This window comes from Prenolepis imparis, unplaced genomic scaffold (assembly GCF_030444845.1).
Source record: "Prenolepis imparis isolate NDT839.2.m4 unplaced genomic scaffold, iyPreImpa1.0 SCAF_9, whole genome shotgun sequence".
Taxonomy (NCBI): Eukaryota; Metazoa; Arthropoda; class Insecta; order Hymenoptera; family Formicidae; genus Prenolepis; species Prenolepis imparis.
This window is the reverse complement of record NW_028141167.1, coordinates 5,732,307-5,754,618: the sequence shown is the minus strand read 5'-3', so window position 1 is coordinate 5,754,618 and position 22,312 is coordinate 5,732,307. Positions and strand designations below refer to the sequence as shown.

Below are 22,312 nucleotides of genomic sequence, written 5' to 3'. Positions count from 1 at the left end.
ATGTGTATGTATAAGATACACTGGAAATTGTACTCATTACGCATTCAAGGAGTTAAGTATAGATTAAGTCAGACATAGGATGAAATGATGAGATAATTTCATGCACGAAAATAATTAGGCGAAATTCTTTATATATATATAATATATACAATATATGTATGTATAAGATACATTGTAAATTATACTCATTACGCATTCAAGGAGTTAAGTATAGATTAAGTCAGACATAGGACGAAATGATGAGATAATTTCGTTGCATGAAAATAATTAGGCGAGAAATTTATATATATATATATATACACACACTGGTGGATCCTGTGGGGGGGGGGTTAAACACCCCCCCCCCCTGCAAATTAAAAGAAACAGTTTTGCTAAATTTGTTTAAAAAATATAAATAAAGAAAAACAAACATTAAAGAGCTATCGACGTCGTTGCTCCTGGAATAAAAGCTAATCATGAAACCAAAAATATTAAATAAAATAATTTTGCAAAACCCCTCCCATTATCGACGTCAGGATCCGCTAGTGATATTTACACACTACGTGAATTAAATGAATGAAAAGATAAATTTATCATTAGCTAAGTGCTAAGTTATTCTTAGATTGAGTATATGATGTTATATTTTTCTTATAACGAATCAGTCGGGCAGGAAAAATATAATTTTTGAAGCGTTAATTCTTACAATAGCATTTAGCTCGATTAATGGCAAGCTTAATGGAGAAAACTCATCGTGGTATAACTAATTGTCCGTGCAGCGAGGAGAAAAACTCTGCGTGATTACAATTAATATTATTAAGAACTTAAATTTAACGCTTCTAAGTATCTCGTGCTTCGGAACGTACGCGGCGATAATGAATTTTCATGATACCCGCGCGCAACATTAATAATGACATCCGTTGCATTAATAATTACTTCAACATTGTGCCCGAATATAACATTTACGTTACGTTCTTTCTACGAGAAGAACTCTCGTAGTTCGACGGGAACTTGGAGCCACCAGTAAGTGATTACCGGTACAGCACCTGAGGGTTCTCGCATAAGGTTCTCCAAGGATCCGCTGTTATTACTTCTCCTCCTCCTCATCTCGGCGAGTTCAGTTCACGGAAGTTAGTTCTAACGCGTCGGATATACGCGCGACTCACGCTTGCGCCTTGCGTCGTTACGCCGAATGCGCTCGTATCAATGCAACTTGGTTACTGCAAACTCTTGCGAGACGCGACACGGAAGCGCCGCTGGCGTCAACATTTAGACTGAATCACAGTTTCTCAGAAATCTCGCTGTTTCTTGCGAGCCATCCGAGGGATAAACAGCAACGCTATTGCAATATCTAACGTAAATGTCCGCTTGAATATTTGATTTATCTGAAATCGATACGCGGCGCGACGAAGATTTCGACTTCGCCCTGGGCGAACATTTGGCCCCTCTGCGTCTGGGAAAGCCCACACGAATATCTTGAATCTTTGGTAGAATTTTTTATGTCACTATGCTACAAGGAAAAAAAATATTAGCTAAATTTTAGGTGTCTCCGTATTACACCTGAAATTTAGTTGCATGTCTAAATTTTAGCTGAACGAGTTCTCTGTTAAACTAGAGTTAAAAATATTAATTATCATAGCTAAAATTTGAGTGGATATGGTAACTAAATTTCAGATGTAATAAAGATACACCTAAATTTTAGCTAATATTTTTTCTATATTTTATTATTATTTATTACTTATATCTTACATTGTATGCTTAAAATGTAATTTCGCCTGCTGACCTATTTCACAAACGATGAATTTACTCTGAGAATTGATATAGCAATTCGAGACATTGATGTAAATGTTTAGATTGATCAACAATCAGCTACACATGTACATCCTTTCATTTGTTATAATTGTAACATAATTTGTAAAACAAATATATAGATACATGAAATTTCATGTATATGTATATGTTTCTATCATTGTGATATTCTCAAATATTTATGTATTTGTAATAGAAAATAATTAATGTACATACAAGTTAATGTGCCGTTAATTTCAATCGCGGTTAATTATTCATGATTATTCTAATAAACGTTAGTACGGCTTCGATTATTATACGCATACGGAAATTTATTCTAATAATACTCTCAATAATGATATGAACATTGCACAACCACAAAATGCAGTTTTGCAAAATTAAATCAATTTGTCGTAAAATATTTCTTTTTCTATTCGCGTTTTAATCGTCAAAAATATTTAACGATGGCGCAGAAACATATACATCTCAATTTCAAATTTGTCAAAGAATCATGATTAAAATGAAGAGGTCGGAGGTCTCCTGGATCACACACATACTGTATACATTCTTCTCCTGCGCACACAAGTTTCTCGAGGAGCAGAGAGAACGATGCGAGCGAGCGATGTAAATTTTCCATTCGCCGCATCCCCCTACTGTCTCCGCCTAGTCTGCAAAATAATTTATGTGCATGCGGCTTTCTTGGGTTTCAGGGGAGCATCCGGCGGCCATGCAGCACGGCAACTCCAGCAACAGCGGCGCGGCCACGAGGACGCTCGCGTTACTCCTGTTGCTCCTGCATGCCGGCTCCTTCGCGAGGTGACTGGTCGATCACGAGGTGCTGCAGTAAAGAGAGTACGGGCCGATAGTTTCACCCAGGCGAGATTGAGGGAACGACTACGAGGATGGGGTGCGAGAGGTTGGTGAAACCAGAAGGGAGGGAGGGACGCACCATCCGCGTGCTACCCACCACCTGCTGGACTCTATATAAATCGATCTTCTTTCCGTATATTGCGCGATCGCCCCGGGATAGTAAAGTGCGCGAAGGGTGGCGAACGAGGGAGAAGATGATGCGCGGGGAGGAGAGACTGAAGAATAAAAACTGACCGCGCGTGAATAGTTCGTCGACTTTACTCTCGCTTCCCAAGTGCACGGACTCCAGCCGGTCCTGTCCGCGATGTTTCCTTAAAGCAATCTTCGTGTTCCGTGCAATCGCGGGACTTTAAGTATATACTTACGCGGTAGGGCACGCATGCCGCAACTCGATCGTGCTCGTCGAACTTTCTATCGCTACTGCGAAGATTATCGAAAACGACAGCTCGTGTAAACTCGACGACGAAGATGCGAACGATCGAACTCGTAGAGTAGTAACGAGTGTTCGAAGGACCAACGAACCGAATGATGCGTTTCGACGAGGACGAAATGATTTCTCTTACGTCGACATTCGCGCATTTCTTTCCCTCCGCGCGTTAGATTATATATATGAAGATCTATCGACGAACGCAGCTGACTGTCGCAGGCAGTGGTACGAATCAACGTGTTTTCGTCCGCCCGGTCAGACTGACCGGCGACCCAGTTACGCTCGGCAAAACCACCGCGGGGAATTCCACTCAATTTCTGGTCGCCGGATGCGGTATTGCTTCTTCCTCGAGGAGAACAAATATTTTGAGGTTCGTCGGACTTGTCTGTGCTCGCGAAAACTTCCGGGGATGTATATACACGCTCTGTCATACGAATGTCTCGTAAAACGCCGGATGCGCACTCTGACATGCTGAAACTTTGCGTTTCAACGGGTCTCGGATGCAATTTCTTTACAATCATTTACGGATCATCTTTTGTGTATGTTACAATCTCATATATCTATAACAATAGAAATACTATTTTTTCCTATTAGAACGCTGATGCTGCATCTCCATTCGTATTTTAATTTTGATAAATTGTATTTTTTTTTTCTAAGTCAACGTGCACAATTATTATTTTACGCACATATAGTATTTTTGTAATGCAGTTAATTTTGGTCTATTATTATTTAGGAAAAAAGTAAATTACTGTAGTAAATAAATTTATCACTCTTTCAGTTGATTTCGCAATGCTCGAGTTTCATCGAATAAATATTACCCTCAATCGTTCCCGCGGTTTATTACGGACTAGCGAACGGAATCGGCTACGACAATAATCGGTTTTCGCCTTTCGCGAGAAACGAAAAAAGCCACTGAAGTATCTCTGAATTATGCGGTCCGGACCGCGCAAAATTCGTAGCTTGGCAAGGGTGGCCTGCAGTTTCGCCCGGCGTTCCATTTGCATCTCAGAACGCGGAATTTACGAGCCCGGGGGTCGTCGATCCACGGCTACGGCCACGGGACCGTCCGCGCGTATCCGTGTGCGCGTATGATAGACCCGATAAGTTATATAACTAAGCTCTCGACATACCGTCGTTCGCGAGAGGGAAGTATCGGTCTGGTCGATACAGGGTGAACTGATATATAGCTGCGGTCTCTCGATTATGCTAAGACAGCACGTTTCCGAGCCCGCGCGTTTAATTATAGATATTAGTTTTACGTGTAACTATTTTCCCTCATAATTGAATCAAAACTGCTCAATTTTATTTTTACACAGTTTTTATTGCTTATTACATTTATATATGTTTTTTTCCTACTTATATAGGATGTCACGATTTAATTTATCTCATCCATGTATATATAGAGTATAATAGAGTGTGTGTATATATATATATATATATATATATATATATATATACACATATATACATATTATATCTCAAATTAATTACATTCCATCCGAGATTATCGAGATTGTATCACGTCGTTTGGTTGGACGTGCGGTTGAAGTTAAACGCAATCAGTTGACACGCTCGGAATGTTCTTCGAATAAAGTTCCCTCCAATCAACGTTCAGTTGCGGCATTCGAAAAGCCCGTCGTCCTAAGAAATATATCGATCGCGAAAGTGATGGAAAATTTCCCTCGGAAAACAAGTGACGTATGTTGGGATTAATTCGACGCGCGCTAATCCCTCGGCAGGATCTCGTTGACTTCAATGCAATGAAAAGCTATTGGATCTACTCGCAACTTTGATTAAATGTATCTGAAATATATATTCGAAGCTTCTGGACATATATCTTGATCCGCTCTATTACTACACCGAGATTTTCCATCACCGCAAATCTCGATTTCATTCAAATTACCGCATGTCCGTGAGTGCGCATCGTTTTTAATTAATCACATCAAGATCTCGCGTCATGGGCGTGGAGTTTGCATCGTAGTGCTAAGCGGACAGATTGACATAAAGGGGTGGCTATGGCTACGAAAGCGAGAATAGGATTTCCGGATTTCCGGCAAAGAGAGACAATGCGCGTAGACACTCGGATTCGCGCTCGTTAAGGTAATGTTAAGCTTTAAGTGATTAACAAAAGTCGTATCGTACTGGTCTATCCGTGTATACGTCTCCATAGATCTCCAATCGCAGTGGGTCGGTCGTAGCATTATAGAGAATCCGGGGCGTGTTTGTGAACGTAATTGCGTTGTAATGATACGTAAAGGTAGGATGACATCGTTTTGGATAATAAATTACTGCATACTATTTTCAAGAGATCATATGTATGACATCGCTCGATAAATATTGATAGTGCGCGAAAAGACTATATTGGTGATTGAAAAAATCGAGAAGAGAGAATTTGTTTATTGTTTATCTGGATTTCTTTTTCGGTGAGCGAATAGAAAGAAAATTATACAAATAATGCAAACATATCGCAATGCATTTTGTACGTATTGGATTTACTGGAAAAAGTATCAAATATCTCTAGATAAAAATAAATATACACAGCTGACTTTATTTATTTTTTTTTTTTTTTTTATTGTGAACAGAGTTTATTAAGTTATCTGTCAAAAATATATCTTTATATTACGTCAGTAAAAATATACCTTTATCTATACGTAAAAAATATATCTTTATTTATATTACGCCAGTAAAATAAAAAATTTTGAGTTAATTTTAAAATAAAAAGACAGAAATTATGATGATCGATTATGATAAAATTTGTAACTTTATTGCATTTTTGTCAAAAACTGTGACAAGTGAAGCTTGTTCACTTGTAAACTCTCTCTTTTAAATTTAAACAGTTTCTTCTCCTAAAATAAAGATAAATCTCTTTCCAAAAATACATTTTTACTGATACATTTCTTATGACAATTATCTCGAAAGATTGACAATTTGAAGGCAATTTTCAAGGGAAATTTAAATTATCTTTCATTATGTCTCTCTTTCACTGTTTTCTTATATTACAACTATCAAATGAACAAACGTCACACTGACAATATAAAAATTTTGTAGATAATGTAACGATAAAAAATAGAAGAAAATTTTCTCGATGATCTCTGTTTGCTCTATTTTTCTATCGGGCAGAAACGATTTTCGTGCCGAATGTCGTTTTTACAACTTGATACACGTCGGATATGCATTATCAGCAGCGCGATCGACCCACGAATAGCCGTACTGTACATACCTTTTTGAATGTAACGATAAACGATCGCTGTAACTCTATTCGACTAACAATAAGAACCACGATGCAATTCTTACTAATTCACACTCTTAGATCAATCGAGTGCTTCGTCAGCTAAAACGCAGTCGTTACACGAAACTTTCGTCATCAATCAACTATCATCGCGGATAGTCTCGCGATGATCTTGGTTTGCTAAAAGAAATTTTCAACACGCCTTTGTACAAGTGAGTTTTCTCGCCAAAAGAAGATGATAAATTAATGAAAATCTTGGGAAAAACGGAAAATCTACGTAATATCAATTGTTAAATTTAATTAATACTAATTGTTTTAGACAATTGCGTTAGACAAATTGATCGGTCGACACAAGTCGAGATTAAGAAATCACTTAATTTTTGTGCAAATCGATCATCGGATAAAAGATTAGAAAGCGATTTTCGAGAAAAGTGATTGACGCAGATGCAGCACACAGCCTTGTAAATAGAAAAGATCGTTTTCGATCGTGTTATTGTTTTATGGTTTGTTCACGTGATCAGAAGAAGTGCGTAAGAAGTCTGCGAAATCTGTCATTTAAATCTTTTCGAATCTCTAACACGGTCAATTTTTTTATTCACATTTTTCTCCCGATTTAAAGGGCCAAAAGAGTTGACGGAAAATTATATTTTATAAAAATTAATCTAAAGAATAATTTTACAATATCTTTTGACTAAAGTACAGTAAAAAAGAACTGCATTGGGGCAATCTCTTTGACTTTTACTGGATTCGACAGATTGCGATGAAATTTTGCGCACTTCTCGAGACGATCAGGAGATCTCCGTTTTGACGAACGAGATGAGAAGGCGCGACGTGGTTGTATGTTCCTGGAGAAGAGTTCCCGACGAAACAATCGTCGCCAATCACGAGAACGAGCTCTGCAAAATCACCACTACCATTTCGCGCACACACACACACACACACACACACACATACACATCCTGTCTCCCTCTTTCCAAACTCCTTCTATCCTGCCACACCATCCCTCCTCCGTGCTTTTTTTATACGCCAAACGAGATCTGTCCTCGTTAGTATTTGTAAATGGCTTTCGCGTACGCGCGGGTGCCGCTGATCCTGCTTCTGTATATTTCGAAAAAAAATATAAAAGCGATACGGACTCGGACGCGGGCGGCGATTAATTGACTCGCGTCCGAGTCGCGAATGAACGTGAAGGACTGGTAGCAAGTAAGTTTAACCCGATTGTACGAGATCAATTACTTGTTAGCACACGAGCGATCAGCGTACGCTCTTAGCGACACTACTCGAACGATGTTAAACTAACGAACATACCGTTAATGTATATATATATAAACGAGCAGTACCGACTTATCGTTTATGTTGGATCCAATTGTACCAGAATTCCTAAAGGCAATTAAAAGAGAAGAAATAACGATTATTTGTGGGAGACATATGGAGATTCTCATTCCGCGAACCCCTGACTGCGATCGTGTCGATTTTTTTTCCCCGCCATTTAAAAATCTGTACGCGAGAAATTGGATCATTTATTTGCATAACGTTCCGTCCTCGACTTCCATAGTATTTTTAATTAAACGATCAGATTTTGGTCGAATTCATTTTATAGGTTTAACCCCGCTCTGTGTGTACGAAATGCGGATTGATACGTTGTTATAGCATGAAAAGCCTCTTTATTGCGCAAAAAGTAAAAATGCGAATTTTATTTATTCATTTTACATGTTAACGTGTGCTCTCTTTATTCATTTACTTATATCTCGCTGATATTATTTTCCAGTAACGACGGACATATTGATCCATTCATCTACTACAACTTACTATGCATCGAAATATCGAAATATCTTCAATTCTCTCATCTTAGATATTTCTTTTTATCTCCCAAATCTCTTGGAAATTTCGTAAATTTTCGGAATGCAAGCGAAAAAAGAAGAAGAAGCCCCGACAAAGACGGGGATAATCCATATCTTGACCACTGCGCTGACCGAGTTCGTCCATTATAGGTAAGTATCCTCTCCGTCCTTTGTCTATGAATGTGTGTACTCCGTGTACTCTCAACATGATATACGGGGGTCATTTGCATCCCGTGAGCCAGTCTCATATACAGCCGCTGTCGATAAACAGCGCCCAGGATAGCTGCATAAACGCGGCTCCCTGGGCGCTTCTCGATAGGTACGTCGGGCATTCAGGTGTGCACGGTCGATGAATACACACGCCGGTCGTTCCTCATATCTTATGTCGTACCTACTTAGTGGCACTTAAGCGGACTAGCCCGCAACCTGCGAGGACCCCCATTGAAGCAGGGTCGCCGGCCGGCTCGGCTTCGGTTGCCAACGGGAACAATTTCGATGTATAAGCCCCCCTCCTCCCCTCCCCTGCTCTTGTCTCCCCAATCGAATGGGCGCGACCAGATTAGGATCGATCTAGGTCACCACGTGGACACGCTCGAGGAGCAAATATGATTGCGCCTGACGTTAATCCGCTCAGCGTTCACGTCCGTAAAATCAATCGCGATTTGCAGCGTAGTGTCCGCGCGAGCGAGAACTCTTTCTCGATGTCTCTTATTGAGTATCCGCTTGTTGGCGGTTTCATAAAAGTAACTCTCGGGTTTTTAACCGAGAGTGACCGAAAAGTTAAACAATTGCGCGAATCTCTCGAAAGATGGAAGAAAAGTTTGTTTCTTCTGTGTAGTATTGCCTGTATATATGATTCGTTTTTTGCACTTTGAGAAAAGTGAACGACAAAATTTATAATTTTAAATAATAATAAGATTAAGAACCATCCTATTACCAACCCTACATTTTAATAATTAAATTAATTAAATATTAATATATATATAAACCTTCTTTCCTCTCTCATTATTTTAGATTTTATATATAACCGTAGAAATAAAATAGAAATTTGAAAGGCACTAATCGAGTATGAAAGAAGATATTAAAAAAAAAACATGCCTTTATATTTGTGCGCTCAGTGTAAACATAAAGAATTCAAATCAAGCTGTCAAGAGATAGAATGCAAATTCATTGAGATATAGTAGAAAAAATATCGGAGTTTCTCGCGCTCGAGCTATACGTTTCGATTCGATCGCAACGGACCGTCATGATGAATATTAATTAAAGTAGCGAATTGGTTTGCCCTCATTTCTCCGCTAATACAACGTAATGTTTCATAGCTGGCATTTGTTGGATTTACCGGTTTTTATTACACTTCGTAGCGCAGCAATAATTCAACTTTAGCTGACCGCGAGTGAGGAAAAGCAATCCGCGTCGATTCCACTCTCGAATCGTGTTTCACAACAGCCAACAACACTAGCATTAAATCATAGTAGCTTAAATACGTTCGTAAACAAGTGTCATAAAGAGTGAGAATGCAAGAGGTAGAGAGAGAAGCCTGGTTATTTCAGGACGTGCCGCAATCGTAAATCCACTTGGGCTCGTTCGAAATTATATTAATGCTCGAATGTATTCCATCGCAGTACATGCTGAATTTACCAAAAAAAAAACCTCCAATGTTACCGTAATCCGTTGTAACAACAGCTTTTTATGATGTCGCTCCTGCCATTGTCACGTATTGATGCGAGACGTCACTATTAATAATTTTCTCGTAAAGCGACAATGGTGTATCACAATGACGTGTTATCGTAGATGATACGCAAAGATAGCAAAAAAAAACGAACTCGGTGGTTGAATCGTTTATTCGCAATATTTTCTATAGATAAAAAAAGATTGCACAATATTCAAAGCGAGCTGTTTATCTTCAAAGAGTTGTCAGTTGAATTGTGAATAAAGTATTAAAGTAGCAGATGTAACATCGGATTATACGATTAATTTTCCTTTTCAATCTTGTGACATCTAAATAAATTTAATTTATCTTTTACGAAGTAAAAGATTTATTTAACAGCAGCGATTCTTATTTAAATTTTGCCGCGAGTGTTGTTTATATTATGCGTTTTCATTGCGCACAATACTTTATTTCTTCTATATAAAGAAAACCTTGCAGTTTCTTGTGTTTATAATTTTTAAAGAAGAAAATATCTCACACCATAGATATATGTTACAATTTTGCTACTCTCGGAACTGCTAATGCGAAATTAAAAAAATGCATATCTTTAGACGAGTTCAGAGAACGAGAAATATTAAAGCAAGTAATATTCTTAATGTATACAGATAACGCCCTCGGACCAAGAGTGACAAGTCGCAACCTATTTTTCGTAGCAATGTCAGTAGAAACACGATCTCCTGGCAGTTTCACCATTAAGAATTGGACGTAAAATATGGCATTTTTCTTCTCGCAAAAAAAAAACTGTTTTATATTTGAGCTTTTAATTATTTCTCAATTTTTATTTCGCTCGAATTTTGTTAATATTTTACATAGAAAAAAATTAGTGAAGGAAATTAAATTGCATCCAAATTAATCCATAATTCGGTGGATGAAATTCGCAAGAATTAACTAACAACTCTAACCAGTGTCATTAATCGAAAGAGACTACCGGATATGGAGAAGTTCCTATTACAGAGATGTGTATTATTCTCTTGCCGCATTTGTGCGGTTTTAGTTCTAAAGTCAGATTTGCGGGCTAGGTTACTGGTCCAAGATACAGTATCATGGTCTTTTGATCTATCTGAGATGCGTGTATTTGAGAAGATGCGCTTGGCATTCGCCATCGAGTTAACATCGCAATAATGGGCATAGACACGTGGTGCGCTATACCTACACGTCCGCGACTATACAGTATTGTATGTGCACGAGGTAATTATGTGAACAATGCACATAATACACGTATGCGCCAACAAAGAGGATATAACTCTATACAAAATTAACGTCCGCTAATTACATATCCTCGCATATTCTTCGTTCGAAGACGAGCGAATCTAATCGTCAGTCTTCGTTATCGTAGCACCGTCGTCAAAATTAGAAACAGAAATAACATTAAACGTACGAGAAATGTTCATTTCCCGACTATATGTAATTATGTCGTACATATTTTCTTCTCGCAAATACTCTCGTTGCAAATTTAATAAAGATATATCAGTTACGCGTAATAATGTTTGCGACATTTGGTGCGCGCAAAGTTCACGTAAATATTAATTTCGGCTATGAATTTTATTCGTAACGTACCGAATCGGAACGTATCCGAATATGGAATATCGACGTCAATATTCATATTCGTGTCGCGCAAGTTCACGGAGAGATCATGTAAACAACTATGAAAATTCACGTTTATAATTTCCCCTGTACATCTCCCGTAATACAATATCTGGAAGTTTGGAATACCGCATTTAATAATAATTCGCAAACGTATTTTGAAACTGCTAATCATGCGGAATCAAGGAAAACGATCTTCATTAATGTGCGCTTTATCGACACGTGTTGCTTTTCAGTTTTTAATTATCTTCATGATGTCTGATAAATATTTCCATAAAATATAATTACATTTTTATATTATTATGTTAGTACAAAAAATATGTTTGAATTTCATTTATATTATCATGAATTATATATATTTTGAATAATTAATCGCGCGCACTCGATAAGGATTTATAAAATGTAATAATTAATAAAAATATGTAAGATGTTTAACATATATAGATATTTTATTAACAACAAGTAGACAGTTTGACATAAAAGCTCAACGAAGTTATTGTTATTCTGGATTTGCAATTATTGATACAGCGTGCAATATTTAAGTGTGCTGGCAAAATGGATTTTACATTTACATTCAAGCATGAATGTGTCGACGAGAATTGTAGATACAAAACAGATGAATGTACGTTGCATCTACAATGTTTTGGCGTTGCATATTATAAATCGACATTATACATCGATCAACAATAAATTACAGTATCTGTTATTGTAGAGTGCGACAGGTATCGCTACATACAATTTTCGCAAAATGGAAATATTTTATAAAAACGTCAGATTAATGGCATAATTAAACAGGGTACGTAATTGGGTTGGCATTTGTGTTAGTTAAATATTTAAGTATCCCATTACGCCACATAGGTTACGCATACGCGCCTCGCACAGGTGACACTACATTTTGCATGCATGCGTGTACAGTGTTCAACATTTTGATTTAAAGGCTCGGTTATTTATCATTATAATTAGCACCGGAAAATGAGTGACGTGTGTGTATCAGCGTTTCGTAGTGAAATTCTTTCAATGCGAAAATTCAAACTATGATGAAATTTTAGTATCTTTTTCGTTTTTGCTTATAAACGTACCGATTCTCCTAATTAAATCCTCAATTAAGCTCCCGATGAATGTTCATATTACGTCGCGAACTCCGCATTATCATTCGCAATCACACTGATAGCCATATATTTACATATAACGCGATTGTTAGCGGATATTTAATGAATAGATTCATTGGCTGTTGCGCAATGTCCGACCTTTTCATGTATGTATTCTCCATGACTATCTAGCGAGGGATAATTAGCGGTTCGTGGTCTCATTATGACAATACCCTCGTCGCTTGTCAGCTGCTCAAAGCCGGCCGAGTAGCGAAACGTCCGCTCTTCCCCCCGTCCGAAAATAATTAAGTCGAAACTCCGAAATAATGTTTCGCTCGTGGCATATGAATATTTTATGTTTCGCCGGGCTGAGCACGCGCTGCAACTCGCACATAACACGTAACCTAGGACCCGCAGCTTAGAGCGAAACGCTTTTTCTCGCTGAGCGTACAGTTTTTCTTCGTTGCAGAAAGCACAACCGGATTTATGCGCGCCGCATTCGCATACGTTGCGAATCGTATGCGTAGTTCGTCGCACATTTGCGCTTTTAATTATAAAAGCGCAACGTGGCGACGATGCAAGAAGGCGTTTTATAGTGAGAGGATAAAGGATTGTAATCTTGCTTTGGTTAAGTACGGAATAAATTTGCAAAAACTTTCTTATACATTTTTAACTAGCTAGATTTATAGTTCGAATAAGAGGTTTTTTTTTTCTGTAAAATTTTCTTTATAAAAAATTATATATACACAGAGAGAATTTTCTCTTAGAATTTACCTTGAAAATCGTGGGACAATATGGTATGGAAAGAATTTTATGAGAATTTCTTTGATTAATATTTATCACAATAAAAATAATAATATATCTATTACAATAAAATATTAAATGTTTAATTAATTTTTTTACTATACAGTTTAGTAAAATTAATCAAACATGTTTTATATTTTATTGTGATAGATATTATTATTTTTATTGTGATAAATATTAATTAGAGAAATTCTCATAAAATTCTTTCCATACCCATACCATATTGTCCCACGATCCACGATTACCATGATTTTCAGGATAAATTCTAAGAAAAAATTCTCTCACTGTGTACTATATATAAATTATATACAATATATACATATATATTGTTTGAGATTTTGAAATATCAGCATTTTCCTACGTATACAGAATTAGCGTGATAATTTTATGAATTTTATTCGTTTCCTGCAACCTGTTAACGCGTTTTAGCGTCTTCGGCTGGCCGGAGAGAGAAAAAAAGAAATAGTGAGCGTATTCGCGATTCCCGGAAGCTGCTCGCAGAATATTCATGACGCGACGATGTAATCCCGAGCGTGAGAGCTCGGATGTATCCTCGAAGACTGTACTATGCATATTCTGGAGACGTTACGGTATTAGACATAGAGTTACGAGTAAAGGCGCGAGCCTGTTTATCCGCTTGTCCGTTACGGCGACAATTTCCGCGAAAACCGAAAGATCTCCGAGATCGTTTCAGAAGGGGGGTTGACTAACTTGCGACGTTAAGTAGCGCGAAACGAGATCGAAGGAAATCAGGAATGCTGTTCCCGTGGGATGCTGACGAGACTCGAAAAGCACGTACACCCGCGATATATCGCCGAAGCTAAGATCCTAAGAGAAGGCGGCTTTATACGGGGGACGAACGCGCGTTAAAAGTGGACTCGCCGTAAAAGTGCGCTGATGGATGAAATCACAATTGCTTAATGAATTTGCGGGGGGAGAGGGACACGACGGAATTGGGGTCGGCGCCGCCTAAACTGCGCTCACATTAGCTCGTTACTCCCCTCGGGAAGAGGCTCTCTTGCTGCTACGGAGAAAGGGATGAAGGAGAAAGGGTAGGTCAAAGCGAGGAACGAATGAGAGACCATTACACCAAATTCGCTCCGGAATTTGCATATATAGCGCGATGAGATCGAGGGTGGCCGCTGTGGGACGAGGATAAGTGCTTGTCTTTGAGCGACTCAAACCTTAGGATTATTCAATTAATGAATTCATTGAACCAACGAGGGCAGCACGCTTCGAACGGCTGTCCTTGGTATCTCAAGCTAAATTTTGCACATAATATGTTTTAACTGCGCGTATTTGCTGTAGATAAAAAAACTAAAAATCCTTTTGTTTTATATATATATATATATATATATATATATACATATAAATTGAAAGATTTTATAATTAATTAATTATATGATTATTAATATAATATTAATATCATTGATTTTCAAATAGGTATTTTGTAATATTTTATGCTTTGTAATGCACTCTTTATAATCAATTTTGGGTTTGTTTATTAATCTTTATTGAGTTTTTTGTATTGAATCACGTTAAAAATTAATTGTGGAAAATTATCGTTAATTTAATAGTTAATAATGTTATCGGATTATCACGTACACGTACATACATACATACACACACAGATACGCGCACGCACATATAATTCTGAACATAATATAAAAATAAAATGAATAAATAATCAACCATTGTGTATACATAAAGTAACGTACAACTTAATTAGAAATAAATTTATATGAATTGATATATTATTAATTTATATTAATTAAATGAGGAACACCGAGTAAATATCATTTAATATATTCCTCAGCATGAGTTAATAACGAATTTGCATTAACATTTAATCGAGGTCCTGGCAATTGACAAGTCGAGCAACGTATACACGTAAAGACTTGGTTATATCGCCTGCCTAGTTTATTATTTCTATAAATTATGGAAATTTGTTAATTGCTATCGGATATTATTTCATATGATTACTTCATATGATCAAAGGTACAATATGACGAATATGTCACGAGCAAAAAGGCAAGTTTAGTTTAGTATCATGTAGTTTTATAAATTAATATTTTATCGAATTTATTTAATAACATTATTTTTACATACAGCATATAATCACATACAGTTGTTATTTGTCAGGCAAACGGGAACTTACGTTTAAACGATAAATAAACGTCAAGATATAACTCAACAAAAAAATGGTTTTTGTTGAACTCGTATATTTTAAGCTCGCGAAGATAAATCTCGCGCAAACTACCACGCATGCAACTTTTTTCGTAAAGAGTAATGATCGATAACGGAAACTGAATATATACATATATATATATAAATTTAAGAAATATTTTTATCGGCTCTCAATATTTAATAAATAAATAAATATGATTTTTTAAAACGACCAATAGAGCCAAGCACGAAAATTAATTCTAATTTTTAGAACTGTATCTCTTGGTTTGAGATTACTAAGTTCCATCAATTCATAATCCTCGAACTTCGGCAAGCGAAAGACGCGGGTTCAATTCCCGCTTCAGCGACTTTTCGGACCAATATTTTTCTCGCCTATTTTCCCGTTGTAAAGTTCGAGGATTATGAATTGATGGAACTTAGTAATCTCAAATCAAGAGATACAGTTCTAAAAATTAGAATTAATTTTCGTGCTTGGCTCTATTGGTCGTTTTAAAATATCATATTTATTTATATATATATATATATGTATATATATTTTTTTTTAATAACTTCTTTCAAATATCTATTTAACCATATTGAATCATATTAAATCTATATAATATTTTAATCGACCTATGTGAAATAATATATATTACGAATTATCAGTTCCTTTAATTAAAGTATAATTGATATTACAGAAATATACTATAGGTATATATAGAAATCACACTTGTATTGCCCTTTATTGATAATTCGCTATTAATTTTATTATACGAGTTTTCTTTCTGTACCGATTTGTAAATCGTATTTCCTTTCTTCACAATTAGAATATTTCTATGCGACATATCAGATGTGAGCATAATCAATAATAGATGCGTTTGATTGTCGAATAATATTGCGTGCATCGATGTGAAGCTCGACAAACTCATAATTTCTTTTTCGGAATTGGCATGCATTTGGAGAGTTTGGTGCTCCAACAATGCCAATGGGCAAATTAGCACGGTTATACACACATCATAACATGACTGTAAAAGCCATGCGCCTCCAGCAAATATCGTTGCATTAATCAAACGACCGCGGCGCAAATATTCATTTGGTGCGATAAAACTCATCGTATTGAGAGACTTTTGTCCGGTAATTACGCAAAGAAACATTATCGGCTGAAATTGCCATAGCGGCTAAATATCGATGCTTTATGTCATGGCACAACGATTTCGCATTTTGTGTGTCGCTAATCAAGAGAAAAAAAATTGTATCTGTCAAGCGATGAGTGAAACTTATTCATATTGTTATAGTTTTATTTCTCTTTCACATAGCTTTTATCGTGTAAATAATTAGTATTTGTACGCCGCATTGATTTAGCAGCAATTAGCGAATGTATCAATATTTTTTTCATTGTTGAAATAAAAAGATATAAAGCTCGTGTTAAATGATTCATAAATCGAGATAAAACTGAAGACAGAATTCTATTTATAATTTTATGCATTGCATATCTTATATATCTACGTATTCGATATGTATTTCACGTATACATAAATATGTATTTGTTTTTTCTGTTTTATATTACATTAAAATTATAAAGAAAATATAGAATTTTGTCGCAAATTATAGAGTGTCAAGACGACCCCAATATCTCTTTAAAATTGCGTCAAACAGACTATACAGTAATATAAGATCTTTTTATTATGAATTTCATATGCAATCTCATTCTTTCGTTATTTAATATGCAATGTGATAATCAATTTACTTATATTTTAGATTGTTGCTCTAGATCCTCCGTTTTTTCTATTACCATTTCCATGGGAAAAATTTCGCGACAAATATAAACCTCGGTATTTACCGCGCAACTCTGCCAGACTAGGTAATATCGTGATTGCTTCGGAAAAATTGGCTTACTCGCCGAGGGGACAGATTACGTACACAGATACACGATTGCGACGAGAAAGAGACGGCGAGCGGGGACGGAAACGGAGAAACCAATTAGCATTTAGACGGGTTTCGCAAAAAGCAGGAAGGACGGGAAAGAAGGGAGATGCGGAAACCGCCGCGTCTTTCGTTCTCTTCCGCCTTGCGTGCGGCGTTAAAGCGGATCATCGAGAATCAACGAGACGATCCAGAAAGAAAATCTTCAGCGACCGCGCTTCTGCCACGAAAACCGATGCGGATGGTCTTATCTCGTTCCCGGTTAGCGATATAACGGCGAATTACCCGCGGCAACGAAATGAGAATCTTCGCGAGTCGGCGACTCGGCGTGGAATCAAAAGCGCAAAGCGGGCCAGTCACCCATGACGGTAATAAGTTGCACAGGCAATTAAGTTTTAATCACTCAGATAGTTCGGCAAATGGTGCGGTATTGTACTTTTGACTATAGTCTCGTTTTATAGCTACTTTAATCAAACAGACGACGCAACTTTTCTTCAGACATGTTTTTATTTAGCAACAATTAAAACACTTTACACGGTTGTCATCGTCGAATTTTTATATTTAACGTGAGTCATTAAATCAATCTTGGGTTTATTTTAATGTATGGCAAAATACGATATTTTATGTTAATAATGTTTTATGTTAATGAAGATTTTTTTGTAAAGTTTCCATCAAGTTTCTATACACACTAATGAGAAATATGTGCTACAAATGAAAATGTATTCCAAATTAAATAAACTGGTTTTTATCCTTCTCACAGATTGAATGAGAAACTGGATTTAATGAAAAAAAATTAATTAAACGAAATACAGTATTTTATGAAATTAATTAATCATGATGTAATCTCAACGTTGAATTCAGAACATTTCTTAGCGTTGTTGCGCGCTTGCCTAATTAATGAATAGCGATAAGGAATTCGTGGAATTATTCGCATAGCTGTAAATGTTAATTATATCGGGCGCGTACATAAAGCACGTTGTGGGCGTGATAAACTGGTATGTCCGATGGTCATCTTAAAATTGGTCGACAAATGTTTCGACACGTTGGCCATTAGATATACGCGATGCACGAGCGGTTTAAAGTCGCCGCAAAAAGGGATCCCTGTTTAGCATCTACCGCGGCCGATACAGCACGCAAAATGGTGTGCAAAGTGCATTAACTTCCCCGGACGCAAATTCCCAGAACTATAAATTATAACGAAGTAATTTCTGTACTGACCGCGCGCCACGATAGCGGAAGCGCCTTGGGAGCGAAACAGAGTAATACGAATCTCTAATTCCACGTGCGGATGCATGAAATGATTTGAATCGCGCAGCTGTCGCAGTTTAGTGTTTATATCACAGCGCGGAGTTAATAAATTCGTTATCAGAAGTCACCCGTATCTCGAACGTAGAAAATTGCGATGAATCGATTCCGCGTCTGCTAATTATAATTATTCTCTTTCGTCGCGGTAATTTGTGCTAATCGCATTTCCCTCCATAATCGCCAGAGGATCCGATAAATGCGCGAGAAAGAAAGAGAGATTTATTAGAGATTTAATTTTATATTATCACATCATATTTTATCTGCGCCGTGACATTTATCGATGTCGAGAGAAAAAAAATATATATATATGTATATGCATATACATACATATAGCAATTGTTAAGACTCAATAGAAATAAGCAGTAAGTTCTGGTACTTGATATTCGATACTTACAGAGAAAAGAAGAGAGCTCTTGGATCTGATCAGACACAACGTTGTCCTCACCAAGCTCGGCCGCATACTACTGTTGCTTGGCTCTCGGCTCTCGACTCTCTTGACTGTAAAGTTAAATTTCGCCGTCAGGCGACGACACTGCTGCGAAGTCTTGTAGTCGGTGGTGGGGATCAGTCTTACTCGAGGTGTGCAGCGTAGCGAACGTGTGGGACGCACTTGTCTAATGGAAAGGATAGGAAGAGAGAGATATTGGGTCCGGTCAGGCGAGGTGCTTCGCCGGGCTCGATTTATTCTTGGCTGTGAAGTTAGATGGCGACACCACACCGTTGCGCGGAGACTTGCGGTCAGTGGTCGGTGGCGGGCTGATCAGCTGATCAGCTGATCATCAGTCTCATTGTCAGTCAGTCTCGCGAGAAATGTGCAGTGTGGTGAACGTAAGAAATGTGCAGTGTGGCGAACGCGAGAAATGTGCAATGTGGCGAACGCGTGGAGATGTGCGAGCCTATTGGAAACACAGGTATTTTGCTCGAAAGATTTTTATAGATAATTCTATTTTTTGTTAATGATTGAAATTCTTCGCATTTTCGATCTATTAAAGATTTACATTTTTATGCATTGCGTAATTATGTAATTAACATATTTTTATACATGCCGTGCATTGCAATAATAATTTTTATGTATGCATTGCAATATTTAATACTTTATTATCAAAGAATAATATAACTTTGCTTCGGGTGCATAATCATATTCGACTAGATACAAAATAGGAAAGATGTATATATTTTTGTACGTTCGTTCTTGTCTATAAAATCGTGCGTAGCATCGCGTGTACATACATATGGTGAGTTCATAAATATGGTGTAACCTAAACGAAAACGTGTTTCGCACTCGCATTTACGATTTCAGAAGGCAAGGAAGATGGCAATACGTGCCTTGCATTTAAACGGGGAACAAGAAAATTATAGCGCTCGTGCGTAATGTCGCGAGGGGTGTTCTACTTTTGCTGTAAATACAATGTTTTCGTATATAAAATAGCCGGCCTCGAAATGGTCCTCGGCAATCCTACGTTTTTCGAGGTGCCGCTCGTAGATTGCTATGTAAATGTAGCGGTAAAACGTTCCTCCTCTTCCCCCTTCAACTGTCAGACGAGTCGTAAATTCGCGAACAGACGGTGTCACGGTGCTCGCCCCACTTCCCTCCTCGTGTAATCGAAAATTTGCGAACTGGGTAAATTTCATTCGATCGAGATAGATTGATTTGCTTGTTTTTCAAAAATTGCATATCAAGATATGTGTATTTTACAAGAGATGAAAAAAAAAAACTGTGTTCCATGTTTTATGGAATTTTATGGAATTTTTATTGTTCAGCAAAAATTACATTCAACAAACAATAAAAAAAACAAAGGACAAAAAACATATTAAAATCAAAATGCGAAGAAATATCTATGGAGAAAAGAGAGTGTTCTTCTTTTCTCCTCTCTTATAAAGAAAGAAAATATAAATATAATTTTCCCCCAACAGAGAAAGCTCTTTTATACATATCAAAGCGCAGCGTTTTTTTCTTATGAAAATATAATATAATACGCATATAATATAATAGAATGCAAGCGTTTTTTAATATCCGACAATTTTTAATTATTACGTTCATCCGCGCGCGTTTTGCGTCGTTTTCCGGAAAACGGTGCGGGAACTCACTAATTGCAGCACGGAAATCTCGGGGATATTACGAAAACTGCGCCGTGAAAAATTACACGGCAACCTTAAAACGGGGGCTTATCTACATTTAAATCGCACATGCGAGACAGCATCGCGGGGCCGCGCGTTTCGGCCGCGATAATCGGATATATACACCGGGACAAACAATTGGACACCGACGATCTACGGAGGCATGCTGATATGCGCGATTCAGCACACGCGGTCGTAGCCGCACTCGACCCGAATATTTAGTTAATAAGCGACGCCCAATTGAAACTAAAGTGCCCGGGATACGAGTTGTTACGAGTACAATTATTCAGCGCATCGACACTATAAACCGTACGCTTGTTGTTGCCGTTCCCCACTCGAACGAATCCGATTTCCGTTTGTGATCGGCCCGCCCGCTGCTCGAATCTCATCGTTATTGACGAGTCATTGGACGCAACTAAATGCTAGAAAAAATGGAGGAACGGAATAATTTCTCATTAGAGGAATTCGATTTTATCATCTACAAATTTGAACGCCACGCGTTATTGAGAGACTGAAGATATTTATTTGTTGAATAAATATTCAATATCTTTATTACGTAATGAGACGAATTTTAACTTAAAATGTGTATATACATTTGACTGTGCAAAAAATTTTACAGAGACGAGTACATACATAAAACTTGCTTTATAAATTACTGATATATTAGTCACAATACGATATTTATAACTTTTTTTCTACCACATATCTCTTCTGGTTTTTTATCCATTCAGTTTTTATTATTATTAAATAAATTTAAAGTTTATTTAATAAATATTATGACCCATTTAATGACCCATTTCAAAAAAACATGAGAAAAGATATTTTTAGGATTAACTGATTTAAATTGTTCCTAAATTCTCTCGGAAATCCATTTTTATCAAATTTTGTATATTATGCAAAAAAAGTTTTGTTTTCCAAATATTATACCTCAATTTGAATGCAATTCACACACGTGCGTGATAATGTTTGAATGTACCTGTAAAATCGACAATATTTTATTTAGCTGCATCGTTGATGTGTAACCGCATTAAAATTTATATTTGTTTATATACACGACGTATATTGGACGGAATTAACAATGGCAGTTGTACATTATCTCTCGCTAATTATTACACAGTTCTAGAGTGCTTAAAAATTACGATTATCAGCATTCGTGCGATCGATGAAACGCCGGATTTATTGTCGGACTTATCACTGTTCGTACTACTTGAGATACTTTTCGAGTGGCTTCTCTCACACGCTGGATTACAACTGAAACGCGCGTTCGCGTGTTATTATATTATACTTAGGCCCGATTGCACCAACGTCATTTTGGTTTTAAGCGAGACTTAAATATATGTTTGTCTTTATTTATTTAGAAAAAAAGATAAAGATAGATACATATTTAAGTCTCGCTTAAATCTAAAATGATGTTGATGCAATCGGGCCTTATTCACATTATTATACTTGTTCAAATGTCACATATCGAAAAGAAATTCTTCTACA

General features: G+C 37.0%; 1 protein-coding gene across 7 annotated transcripts in view; it reads left to right on the top strand.

Moving 5' to 3' along the window:
* Positions 1–7,999, top strand: part of LOC145940315 (opioid-binding protein/cell adhesion molecule homolog) — a 240,318-nt gene extending 232,319 nt beyond the window's left edge. For all 7 annotated transcript variants that reach the window (XM_083045266.1, XM_083045264.1, XM_083045268.1 and 4 more), the window contains one exon: positions 2,475–7,999. In XM_083045266.1, coding sequence (XP_082901392.1) covers positions 2,475–2,688 — 214 coding nt within the window. In that variant the 3' untranslated portion in view covers positions 2,689–7,999. The remainder of the gene's footprint in view (positions 1–2,474) is intronic.
* The last annotated feature ends 14,313 nt before the right edge of the window (positions 8,000–22,312 follow it).